The sequence below is a fragment of the Nycticebus coucang genome, chromosome X (assembly GCF_027406575.1).
Source record: "Nycticebus coucang isolate mNycCou1 chromosome X, mNycCou1.pri, whole genome shotgun sequence".
Taxonomy (NCBI): Eukaryota; Metazoa; Chordata; class Mammalia; order Primates; family Lorisidae; genus Nycticebus; species Nycticebus coucang.
In genome coordinates, this window is record NC_069804.1 from 13,972,313 (window position 1) to 13,985,515 (window position 13,203).

Consider the following 13,203-nt stretch of genomic DNA (forward strand, 5'->3'; position numbering starts at 1 on the left):
GAGCTATGATGCCATAGCACTCTACCAAGAGTGACATAGTGAGACTCTATCTCAATAAAAAAAAAAAAATTATCTGTAGAGCAAAGAGAAAACTCTTCAATATTTATGAAAACAGCTGAATTAGTCAACAAGTTGACTGACTAGTAGAAGACATGTTAAAGGGTGATTACCTTATGGCTGATTGTACCTCAGCAGCAGGAAGTGTGTGATTTTTTGAAGAGTCTGTAACCACAAACCAGAATGACACCCTCTCGGTTACATTGCAAAGTAGGACATGAGAAATTCTGCAGACAGTGGAAAGAAAAATGACATTAGAAGACTATCATCCCAAAAGTGTTAAACCATTCACTCTATTGCTATTACCATTTTAAGAGGCATCTTAGCTATGATTGAAAAGTTATTTCTATCATTATAAAGAAAGGTCTCAGTAAAAAGAAAATTATATAGGAAATTTGTTTCAAAATCATATGCTGGGAATCATTCTTTATTTAAGGAATGCAAAAAAAAAAATAAAAACAGTGGAGACTATTATGGATCTCATAATCCCTAATAGACAACTTCCTGGCTTCAGGAAGGCTTGGCTCTTCTCTGAACCACAGAAGATTTTGGTGTTTTCTTATCAAGTTGTTTTTAGTGCCCTGCCTATTCCACCTTCCACCTCTCAGATCCAGACAAAATCTGGTGCCTACTATTTTATTTATTTTACTTTGATTTTTATTGTCTGCCTCAAATTCTGTCCCTCCCCTACCCAAGTATTGGGGCCAATCCTATAGGTGCCTTTGCACAAATTTTGGGAAAAGTTCTGGAAAACAGTTTCTTTTCCATCAAATTGATCAGACCTCCAAACATAAGCATTATGACCAACTCACCAGCAGTCTTTGAATTCTCTGTTTTGTAATTATACGCTTTTCAACTGCAAATTAAAATTTGACTCACTCTTTTTTTTTTGAGACAGAGTCTCATTATGTTGCCCTCGGAGTACTGTGACATCATGGTTCACAGCAACCTCAAACTCTTGGGCTTAAGCAATTCTCTTGCTTCAGTCTCCCGAGTAGCTGGGACTACAGGCGCCCGCCACAACGCCCGGCTATTTTTTGGTTGCAATTGTCATTGCTGTTTAGCGAGCCGCGCTGGGTTCAAACCCGCCAGCCTCGGTGTATTTGGTCCGTGCCCTACTCCAAGCTACGGGTGCCGAGCAGACTCACTCTACTTTGAATGAATGGATTACCATAAAAAGAGAAAGAGAAATGGCATTAGTGTTCAGAGAGAAGACATCTATACATGGATGCGTGAAGGCTGAAAATTATAGGAAAGTCACATAAAATCAGCATTCCCAGTGTTAAAACACACATCCTGGATGGCTTTGGCCATTTTATTAAGGTTTAAATTGCAAAAACAGACATTAACATCCATTGTGGAAGAAAAAACACACATGGGCTTTACTGAGTTCTTTGTTTTCTCTCTTTTTTTTTTTTTTTTTTTTTTTGAGCCAGAGTGTCACTATGTTGCCCTCGGCAGAGTGCTGTGGTGTCACAGCTCACAGCAACCTCAAATTCTTGGGTTTAAGTGATTCTTCTTGCCTCAGCCTCCCAAGTAGCTGGGACTACAGGTGCCCGCCACAACGCCCGCTATTTTTTGTTGTTGTTGCAGCTGTCATTGTTGTTTTTAGCAGGGCCCGGCCAGGTTTGAACCCTCCAGCCTCGGTGTATGTGGCCAGCACCATAACCACTATGCTATGGGCGCCGAGCCTCTTTGTGTTTTCTTAAAAGAGCATCCAAATGTATTATGTTCATTTTCACAATGACAAAAGACAACAAGCACCCTCCTGTCCAGTATCTGAAGTTTTCGGGACCTGGCAGAATTTCTTCTATTTTCTGCCTTTAAAGGTCAGGCGCTGGCTCGGCGCCCGTAGCTCAGTGGTTAGGGCACCGGCCACATGCACTGGGGCTGGCGGGTTCGAACCCAGCCCAGGCCTGCTAAAAGAATGACGACTGCAAACAAAAGATAGCCGGGCATTGTGACGGGCGCCTGTAGTCTCAACTACTGGGGAGGCTGAGGCAAGAGAATCACTTAAGCCCAGGTGTGTGAGGTCCCTGTGAGCTGTGACGCCACGGTACTGTACTGAGGGCGACATAGTGAGACTCCGTGTCAAATTCAAAAAAAAAAAAAAGTCAGGCACAAAAGTAGCGGGAGCTGCCGGGCCCCTCTGCCCACAGCCAAGTGTCTGGGACCCGCGGCGGGAAGGACAGGCGCTTGAGCTTCCCCGGTGGTCCAGAGAGCACGGGGCGCCCGCTGCGGCCCTGCACCCTGACTGCCCCGCTGTTCTCGAGGCGCGAGCCTGCCTTGCGCGGGAACCGGCGGCCAGGGGGTCTCGAGCTCCCAGCAAGCCCCGCGCTCGTCTCGCGCTCTGCCGCCAACAGTCACCGGCCTCTGCGCTCTTCGTCCTCCTCAGCCGTCGGGGCGGCCCACAAGCCGAAGCCGCGCTCGAAGCCAGCTGCCCGCCACACCGCGGTCATGGGTAACTGCCTGAGCCGGTACCTGCTCAGGCGCCTGGCCAGGCTCAGGGGCGCACGGCGGGTCCAGAGGCGTCGGTCCCCACAGCCCGGGCCCGCCAGCCGCCCACAGGCTCTGGAGCACTGCAGGGTCTACCAGGCGCGGCAGAGGTGGGTCCGCACCCGGCCCCTGCCCACCGTGCCGCCCGGCTGGGACAGCGCCCAAATCCGCAGGGCCATGGCCCCTGAGTTGTGGCGGCGCTTTCCATACAGCCCCACGCCTCAGAGCCTGTTGGGGCCCGACCTGTCCTGCGCTGGGCAGACGTACATGAAGCGCTGGCTATGGCGGGCCCGCAACCCAAGCCCGATCCACAGCCCGGTCACGGTCAGGATCGCTCCCCGGGAGCGGCCAGACGACGTCTACCGGCGCCCATGGGCCCAGGCCACGGACACCCTTGGGCCGCGTGACAACAGCAAAGGGAAATCCGAGGAGCTGTTCTGCTTTGCCGTCCAGGCCCCTAAACGGTGGAAGCAGGGCTTGGCGACCCAGCCGTCTGCTTTTATGCCGGTAAGCAGAAACGGGGTGACGCCCGCCTTCTTGCCCAAACTGGGGCCGCTGATCCTCGACCGGCAGCCCTGGAGAGTCCCGCCGGTTGGGCAGAGGCTGTGCCTGAGCCTGAGACGGAGACCGACCGTGAGCCTGAACCTGAGACCGAGACCAAGCCTGAGTCGGAGCCCGAACCCGAGCCTGATCTCAACACCAAGCCGGAGGCTGCCCGGGGACCGTCCCGCCACCAACTTCCCCTCCTGGCCCACCTGCCACCAGCCGACCATTGCCACCGGAGCCCGGGGAGCAACTGCCCTGCTGTCCCTGGACCCGGGCCCTGCCAGCCTCCCTCAGGGGCCCCCAAGCGCCCCTGGCTCCCTGCCCCGATCAACCAGCCCGGGGACCCCCAGCCCGGAGCTGTCACAGCCCGCGGGCCCCGACCAGCCCCTGACAGCACCCCCTGCTTCGCAGCCTGCCCTGGACACCCCTCTGCATTTGTGCAATGTCTAGTTGCTGTCCTGGCCCTTTCCTGTCCCCTGTCCACCCACTCCTGCTCTCTCCGTGCTTTGCTCAATTTGCCTAGTTACAGGTCAATAACGAATAATTTATTGACAGTAAATAAACAGTAATATAAATTGTCATCAATCAAGTCCATCGGTTGTTACTGAAAGAGAGAATGATTTTTGTGTGTGTGTGTGACAGAGTCTCACTATGTCGCCCTCAGTAGAATGCCTTGGCGTCACAGCTCACAGCAACCTCACACTCTTGGGCTTAAGCGATTCTCTTCCCTCAGCCTCCCAAATAGCTGGGACTACAGGCGCCCGCCACAACGCCTGGCTATGTTTTTTTGTTGTTGTTGTTATAGTTGTCATTGTTGTTTAGCAGGCCTGGGCCAGGCTCGAACCCTCCAGCCCCAGTGTATGTGGCTGGCGCCCTAACTGCTGAACTACAGGCTCCGAGAGGAAAGAATGATATTTATTCTCCTATTTACTTTAACCTTGAATACCACTGAGACTTTTAAATACGTATTCAAAATGTCCTGGAATTTAAACCACCATAATAGGCAGCCTTATTATCCTAGAGATCGCCATATCCTTTATTTCACGGGCTCCACTGTGGTTTCTCCAACTTGGAGCCATTGACATTTTGGGCCAGATGGTTCTTTGTTGGCGGGGAGGAGCTGTGTCCTGTGCCTTGCAGGGGTTTAGCAGCATCCCTGGCCTCTAATGTCTAGGTGGCGGTAGCACACCCACAGTGACAGTGAGAAAAATGGCTCTGGCGTTGAGAGGTCAGAAGTCACATTCGTGAGACTCACTGAGCAACAGCGCTCTCTACCGGCAGAAAAGGCCTGGTTCCCCAAAGTGTGTAGGTTTTATAATAAAAGCACACACCAAACATGTCAGGATGAACAAAGAGAAGTGACTCGTGCTTGACCAATTTTGTTGATATAATTCCTGTTGTGCCCTTACTAATAACCAGGAAATGCAAAATTATTGAAAACGGGCTACTCTTTTAAATTTTTCAACTTGACAAAAATTTGAAAGTTAAATAATACCAAGTGCTGGTAACAATGCATGAAATTGGAATCCCAAGGAATGAAATGGGAGCCCATGAGTCCAGCCACTCTAGTGTGACATTTGGAAGGATTTGCTAGAACAGACTTTGTGGCTACTAGACTCTCTTGCATATATACACAGGCTCTGGTAAGGATGTTCTTTGCAGCACTCATCATCATAGCAGAGAAATGGAACAACCTAAATGTCTATCAGTAGGGGAAAGGATAAAGTACTAATAAATATATGATATGCTAGCAAGGAAATACTGTTTCACAAAGAAAGGAAAGAAGTAGCTCAGGATTTCTCAGCTTCAGCATGATCGGGCCAGATAATTCTATATTGTGGGATATCCTATGGATTGTAGGATATTTAGCAACAAACCTGGACTCTATCCACTAGATATCATTAAGACCACCTCCAATTGTGACAGTCAAAAATGTCTCCAGGGTGGCGCCTGTGGATCAAAGGAGTAGGGTGCCAGCCCCATATGCCACAGGTGGCGGGTTCAAACCCAGCCCTGGCCAAAAACTGCAAAAAAAAAAACAATGTCTCCAGACATTGCCAAATATCTCCAAAAAGAAAAAATCACTCCCCTGATGGAAGCGAAAACCACTGAACTAGGGATACATATTTGTTAATAAATGAATAAATTTCAAAAATAAAACAAAGCAAAAAAGAGAGGAGGTGAAATATTACATGTAGCACATTCCATTTACATAAATTAACCAAATACCAAATAGTATTTCAGACATAATAGAGAAGATCAGAAAGCAGGTAAGAGGTCATTTGGATACTTTGCCCGTATTGTCCTTTTGATCTAAAGCCTCCTTAAATGCTGTTCAGGTAGGAATTTCATGGCATTCCCCATTAGAGAGTCAGAGAATATAGCCATAAACCAAACAAAGCTCCTTCTCCTGTGGAGCTTGCTGTCTAAAGGGGTAGAGACAGAAATAGCAAGTAAATAAATGTATATACTGTAGCAGGATGGGGGAGAGCTATAAAGAAAAATAAAGCAGGGGAGGGATGTGTATAGTTCCCCCAACACAACTGTGTCCCCAAATACTCTGTTTCCATCTTCACGGAACTATACCATGAATTTAAGTTTTTTAAATTTATTCAATTATTCCATTGGGCAGTAACCCATACTTGAACATATTACTTCAGCAAAGAAAATGAAAATATTTTATCTAACAGAAATAAAGATTTCCAAAAGATTAAAATTGTTGCTGAAAATATTAAACCTTACATTTTTAATGGAGACACTTGTTAGATAGACACTCGGACCAAAACTCCAAAAAATCAAGCTTTGATTTTGAAGTTAACTACCTGTCAATTGCTGGACTTGAGACAAGTCATCTCACTCTATGTGACTTACTAGGAAGGGCAGGAGCTCTTAGTGTGTCAATGGGGGTGTGCTGTTGGCATTTTGGGTGAGAATGTTACATGGCACTGTCCTGAGCCTTGGACCATATTAATTATCTCTCATCCTCACCCTCCAAATGCCGCTAGCACTTTCCACTCTAGATATAATATCAAAACATACCCCACTTCCACATGCTCCATGGGTGGAGTCAGTATCATACCCAAGAAACATTTCTAGACCTCTTCAAAAGTTTTAAGGTCATGAAAAACAAAAGAAGACAAAGAAACTATCACAGAGTGAATCAGACAAAGGAAAAGTAGAGTCTGGAAGAGAAAAAGGACATTACAAAAAAAAAAAAACAAGGAAATTTAGAAAATGTCTATATTTTAAGTAATAAAATTGAACTGATGCTATGATAATTTCTTTGATTAGATAAGTCTACCATGGTTGTTTAACATGATAATATTAGGGAAACAGGGTGATGGGTCTAGAGCAGGGTTTCTCAGCCCCAGCACTATTAACATTGTAACCTGGATAATTCTTGGGGAGAGCAGTTTTGTATGACATATAGCAGCATTTATAGCCTCTACATACTACAAAGTGTCCCAAAAGTCACCATACATAGGGAAAAAAATGTAATAAACAGCAGATATCTCTTATTTTGTAAATAAAAGGTACATTTAGCTACAATTTTCCCCATGTATGGCAATTTGGGGGATGCCCCATAGCTGCCAGTAGCACATTCAATTGTGAAAACCAAAAATGCCTCCACATGTTTTCAAATATCCTTGGGAGCAAAGGGGAGACAAAAATCTGTTCAAGCTGAGAATCACTGATCTGTAGGACCTCTCTGTATTATCTTTGCAACTCTTTTATAAATCTAAATGTTTTTCAAATTAAATACATACACACACAGACACATACATACAAATATGTGTATAGGAGTAAGGCAGTTACTTAAAATGTTGCCTGGGCACTGTAAAATTACTTACAAGAAAAATACTAAGCAATGTTTTAATGTTCTTGTGAACTTTTTTGATAGACAACAGATAAAAACATATTTTGAAATAAAGAAAGCTATATTCAAATGCAAGATATTGAAACCCATCAGTGTAAAGATGGTCTTATTAGCTATCTAAATTTTTAAGTTTTGTTATATATTCAAATGTAAAAGTATTTATTAAGATGCCTCCCATGGTACTAGCATTATAAATGCATTAATGTATACATGATCTATGTGTTTATGATTTAATTAAAAAAAAAAAAAACATTTCCACCATTTCTCCAAGATTGATATTAGGAAAAAGGTAAATAGTTTTAGTTGCTTGGGGTCTTCTTCAACAGGAGAATATTAATTGTCTTTCCTACATGATGGTTCAGCCCAGAGATGTATCTCTTCTAAGATTTTAAACAAACAAAAAAGTGGGTGGCACCTGTGGCTCAAAGGAGTAGGACTCCAGCCCCATATACTGGAGGTGGTGGGTACAAACCCGGCCCTGGCCAAAAAGTGCAAAAAAAAAAAAAAAAAAGTAACCTACTGTTCAATAATCGTCAATAATAGAAATATAATTTTGGAGAAGTATTTATATTTTGCTCACACACCAACAGTTGAACTAGAAATTAATAAGCCTACTTGCTAAAGCAATGTTGCAGAAAACCACACCCCTGCTCTGAAGACAGACAAGGCAACTAATGTATATGAACATGGAGACTCACTCATGGGTGGGGCTTCTTACTTGATTTGATGATACTTTGAGAAGTTAACTCATGTCTTGGCCTCCCCAGGAGTAAGAACCTCAGATCCAACAAGAGCTAAACCCTAGAATGGGGAGCTACTTCTGCTATGGCTATCATATGCCATGTCCAGCATGGGTGCAGCCTCCCCCAGAAGTAAGGGGGAAGAAAAGGAATAAATGGATGGGTGGGGACACTGCTTTCTCCTGTCCATGGCACCTCAGCACACAGGCCTCTGATGTAAGAGCCAGGATGTTAAACATCCTTCATTCACTCACAAATATTTACTAAGCACTAACCTCGATTAGCCAGTATGGTTAGGGATGGTTAGGAAGAGAGTTCCTACTGCAAGGGGATTTAGATTCCATGACCCTTACCTTAGCAACACAGGCATAGGAATTGAGTGAGGTCAGTGTCTCAAGAATGTTAAAAACCAGGCTCGGTGCCCATAGCACAATGGTTACGGTGCCAGTCACATGCACCGAGGGTGGTGGGTTTGAACCTGGCCCAGGCCAGCTAAACAACAATGACAACTGCAACCAAAAAAGAGCCGGACATTGTGGCGGGAGCCTATAGTCCCAGCTACTTGGGAGGCTGAGCCAAGAGAATCGCTTAAGCCCAAGAGTCTGAGGTTGCTGTGAGCTGTGACGTCATGGCATTCTACCCAAGACGACATAGTGACACTATCTCAAAAAAAAAAAAAAAACCAGAGTGGATGCCAGTAACTCCTGAGATGCCAGAATATGGACAAAGTTCCCTGCCCTGCCTGAGAATAGACCCAGGACATGGGAAGGCATAGCCTTCCAGATTTCATGTGGCTTGTCCGCAGTCTTTGTCAGGAGGGTCTCTCATCCCTGCCCTGATTTCAACGTCATGATCTCCAAGCAAAGAACATCTATTTTAATTTTATCAGTTTCAAGATCACTAGAGAGACTATCAAATACTTTGTCCACCTGCAATAAGTAAATTTCTCTGGGCCCTGGGACATGAGGCTCAAGTCTGTCCTATGCTGTAAACTACTGTAATCCTAAAGCATGGTCTGTGGAAGCCATTCAGTAAGTGATTATGAAACAAACGGATGGGTGAAAGAATTAAATAGGATAGATTGATAAAGGTTAACCTCTTGCTGATTCTGACTATTATTCCCAGAGAGACAAACAGAGGAAGTAAATTGGCCCAGGGCTACCATGACAGAAAAGAAAGGAGATGACTTTCCCCAAACTTTGTCTATCCAGTTGTAAATATTCAGACAACAAGACAGCACAGAGAACTCTCTAGTAAAAGAAGAATCCTGAATATACTGTAGAGATGGAGGTAGCCAAGAAGTATAAATGGAGGAGAGAAAGTTGGCGCTAAAAAGGAAGAAACATGAAGAATGATTGTACAGCGTTCAGTTGTTAATTTAAGGAACCAACCAGGATACAAGTTTCTTTCGATTTAGATTATGCACTAGTGTGACTTCTTCACGGTCTTCCTTCCAAATGTGACTATTCTGAATGTCCAAGATTAGTACAGAATAGAAAAGAAAACGCATCAACCAACAAGCACTTATTAACCTAATCACATCTTTTAAAAGTATGTTTTGATATAATAAATAAACTGAAATGCCATTAGCACAACTAAATAAAAATACTACATGGTCAAGATTTTAAATGTGAATGAGTCTGAAGAAATTTTTTAGTTAGTTATAACTACTTAGTAAAATCAAATTGTGGTTTATCATTGGATAACATTATTTCACACATGCATCAAACAGGCCAAAAACTAAACAGCAACCTCATGAACAAAAAAGGGGGAAAAAGAACCCTTTTATCCTTAGCCTTTTAAATCATCTGGTACAAACCAACTACTGATAGTATAGCTAAGTACATATGCAAAGAAAAAAGTGTTCCGAATAAGATTGGTTTTTGTTGTTGTTTCTGCTTTTCTTCAAGGTCTTTCTCTCCTTTGAGATTTATAATGAACCTGGGCATACCACAAGTCAAGTCAGAAGTAGGACAGAACGTTCCCAGAGCTGGTTTGGTCTTCTGAGATCTTTAAAAATGGCTGACCCCTAACAATTCATACAAAAACAGAAAATGTAAATTTAAAAGTACTAACAAATTTCTTTTTAAAAGTACTTTAAGAAAAGAAAGCAGGGCCTTGGAAGTTTTGTTCTCTTTTCCTCCCATGTTGCAAATTCCTTCTGTTGGTTTTGGCCCATTGGTTGTTACCTGCTGGTGGCATTGCCCACCGTGGGAGGCCCTCTTTCCTGGAAGCTGTCCATATTTAGATTCTGAGACCAGGTGTCAGATGAACGGGGCATAGCACCCTTTTCTTTTCCAGTTTAACGTTCTCTTTCTGCTGTCTAGTCATCCTCATATTTTCTCCTTCTTGGTAGCAACATCACAGCCTTCAACATCTCAAGCTGCCCATTTACCCACAATGGCCTCGGCTTCCTCATCTTCGCTTCCATCTTCTTCCTCACCATCACCTTCCTCCCCTTTCTCGTCTTCCCCATCTTCCTCTTCCGCATCTACCCCAATCGTCAGCCTCCCACTCTCCATTTTCTTCACTGCTGTTCCCATTAGCAGGGGCGTCTCTTCCCTTTGCTGCCCCTCCACAACTTCCTTTCCCTTTATGTCCTTGCTGATGATCTTGGAGGTGGTGTCCATGGCCACATCAGAAACAGGAGATTAAAAAGAAAGCCAGGCTCGGCGCCTGTAGCTCAAGCAGCTGGAATGCCAGCCACATATAACGGAGCTGGCAGATTCGAATCCAGCCTGGGCCCGCCAAACAATGACAGCTATAACAAAAAAATAGCCAGGCATTGTGGCGGGCGCCTGTAGTTCTAGCTATTTGGCAGGCTGAGGCAAGAGAATTGCCTAAGCCCAAGAGCTGGAAGTTGCTGTGAGCTGTGATGCCACAGCACTACTGAGTGTGACAAAGTGAGACTCTGTCTCTACAAAAAAAAAATTTTTTAATTTATAAAAGCCAGAGTCCAGGGACTCTAGCAACAAAGTGGGAGGAGAGACTCTACCACTGGCCAGCCAACCCAGAGACAGGCCCAGAAACAATGCAATAATGGGTTTTCAGAGCAGCCAGTGGCTGATTGACTTATCTGAATTCAATTTAATAATCATTTGGCCAATTCTTTTTACCAATAAATTATATTAACACATGTACAAGTGGCTTCTTTAAGCAAATCACTAAAAAGAGGTAAAGATGTTTACTCCCTTTCCTCAAGGGTGGGGAGCCCAGGTCTGAAGGTAAGTTTCTAAGAATTGGCTCAACTGCGATTTTTCATCAGTGGCAACAGGGCCAGCTGCTTCCAAGAAGTGGTAAGAATCAGGCTCTTGTTTCTGGAAATCAAAAGGACTAAATGGGAGCTGGGCTGCTGTTTCAGAAGCACAAGACTGTTAATCCCCTTATCATGGATACAAGAGCATGTTGTTCCTTTTTAGATCACAAGACTTATCCTTGAATAATTAGGCAAAGGAAGAAATCCATTACTTGCCCTACACCATTTAACTCAGAAAGAGAAAGCCACACCCGAGTTACCTCTTCTTGCTCTACCTCTCTTGCTAAAAATGATAAATTATCTAAAAGCTGATATTAGGGGAAATTAGACAGATAAATTTCCCAATTTACCTAGGAAATAGACTCAACTTTAAACTTAGAAGACAGCTTACTTGGAGACTTCCGTCAACATTTTAAAATTCCCGTGAAACACTTTTAGTGAATCTGGCCTGAACCATATTATAAATAGTTGAAAACAGTTCCCATCTTCAACCAAGTGCCAAGAAAAATGCCAAATCTAATGAAACCAGACCTTTTTCTTAACTTCACTTTTTTCATCTACCTTCCATTCTAGCTCTAAGAAAATCCAGTAAATAGCAAAAAACAAAATTTGATATCAAGATTTGTGACTAACAATTTTGATACTCCCACATTTAGTCCATCTTTCTACAGCACTTACATGGCCAGGTTGCTGGGTATGGGCCTGGTACAGTGTGGGATCTGATCTTCCGCCTCATTTTAACCTCCATGCCCAGCAGGCAGCAGGCTTTCAGAAGAGGTCACTTAACACTGTGGACCCAACCACAGCAATGCAGTTCCACAGGCTGGCCTCCTGGACTGCCGTGAAGGGAGAGGCTGATGTTTCTCACACCACTGCCTTTGGGCCCTGTGACATCACCTGCAGCAGGTGGTGGAGCTGTCCTGTCACTTCCGGCTCTGAAAGCCTCCCAGCCACCCTAGTCAAAACTGCCCTTCCGCTCTAAGCTACAGCTCTGCTCCTCCCTGCAGGCCTGGCAGGAGCAGGGCCCTGTGAGGGCTCCAGCCTTTACCCCCTCCCTCTCTGCACGTGCTCCCCTCCCCCAAGCTTCATTCCCCTGCAGAGGCAGGAAAGGGAGATGGGGGTGAGACAGACAAGAAGCAGCTCTTTTTCCTGGACCAGGGCCCTTTGTGGTCCCCGCTGCTGTCACTGGTCCTCTGCCCTGGGGGGTCCGATGCTCTGAGTTCACAGCACCTGGGGGGGGGCCTTTGGGGCCCCTCAGGGACTCTGGGCTGAGCCTTCCCCTGATGTGGGTGAGGATCTCTGACCATCTCTCTCTCTCCCCTCTTCCTCCAGGTGCCCCCTCCAGCCTTGCCCTGAGGTTGGTTCTGGGCCATCCTGTTCCCGTCCGCAGCCTCACCTTAGCCCCGGGAACATATCCAGGTTTCTGTCCCAGAAACACATGCAGTGACTGGGGACACCATTGTATTCTAAACAGGGGTCCTCGAACTACGGCCCGCGGGCCACATGCAGTGGTGTGATTGTATTTGTTCTCGTTTTGTTTTTTTACTTCAAAATAAGATATGTGCTGTGTGCATAGGAATTTGTTCAGTTTTTTCTTTTTAAACTATAGTCCAGCCCTCCAATGGTCTGAGGGACAGTGAACTGGCTCCCTGTTTAAAGTTTGAGGACCCCTGCTCTAGAACCTCAGTGGCTGCTACTCTGCTGGTAACTTAAGGGAGTGCTGAGAAAGTCTGCGAGGTGGGGGGCACCTGGCCAGGAAATAATGTGCCCTCTCCCCTCTTACAGACAGCTCCACCCTCTAAGAGCAGCCCTGCCGCTGTAAGAATTTCACTCCAGGGCGGCGCCTGTGGCTCAGTCGGTAAGGCGCCGGCCCCATATACCAAGGGTGGCAGGTTCAAACCCGGCCCCGGCCAAACTGCAACCAAAAAATAGCCGGGCGTTGTGGCGGGCACCTGTAGTCCCAGCTACTCGGGAGGTGGAGGCAGGAGAATAGACTAAGCCCAGGAGTTGGAGGTTGCTGTGTGCTGTGACGCCATGGCACTCACCCGAGGTTGACAAAGTGAGGCTCTGTCTCCAAAAAAAAAAAAAAAAAGAATTTCACTCCAAACACATCATGGCTAGTAAGCAATGGTGCTCTCACCGAATGGGGCCAGTTGTCCCGAGGGACTGCGTTGCTGAGTCTACACAGGAACCCTTCCTGCCCCTGTACTACGGAGAGGGGTGGACATGCC

General features: G+C 45.5%; 1 protein-coding gene across 1 annotated transcript in view; it reads right to left on the reverse strand.

The window, feature by feature from the left end:
- CLTRN (collectrin, amino acid transport regulator) overlaps positions 1-13,203 on the reverse strand; it is a 44,014-nt gene that overhangs the window by 18,622 nt on the left and 12,189 nt on the right. Inside the window, exon 4 of the mRNA XM_053580381.1 lies at positions 171-284. Within this exon, the coding sequence (XP_053436356.1) occupies positions 171-284 (114 nt within the window). The remainder of the gene's footprint in view (positions 1-170; positions 285-13,203) is intronic.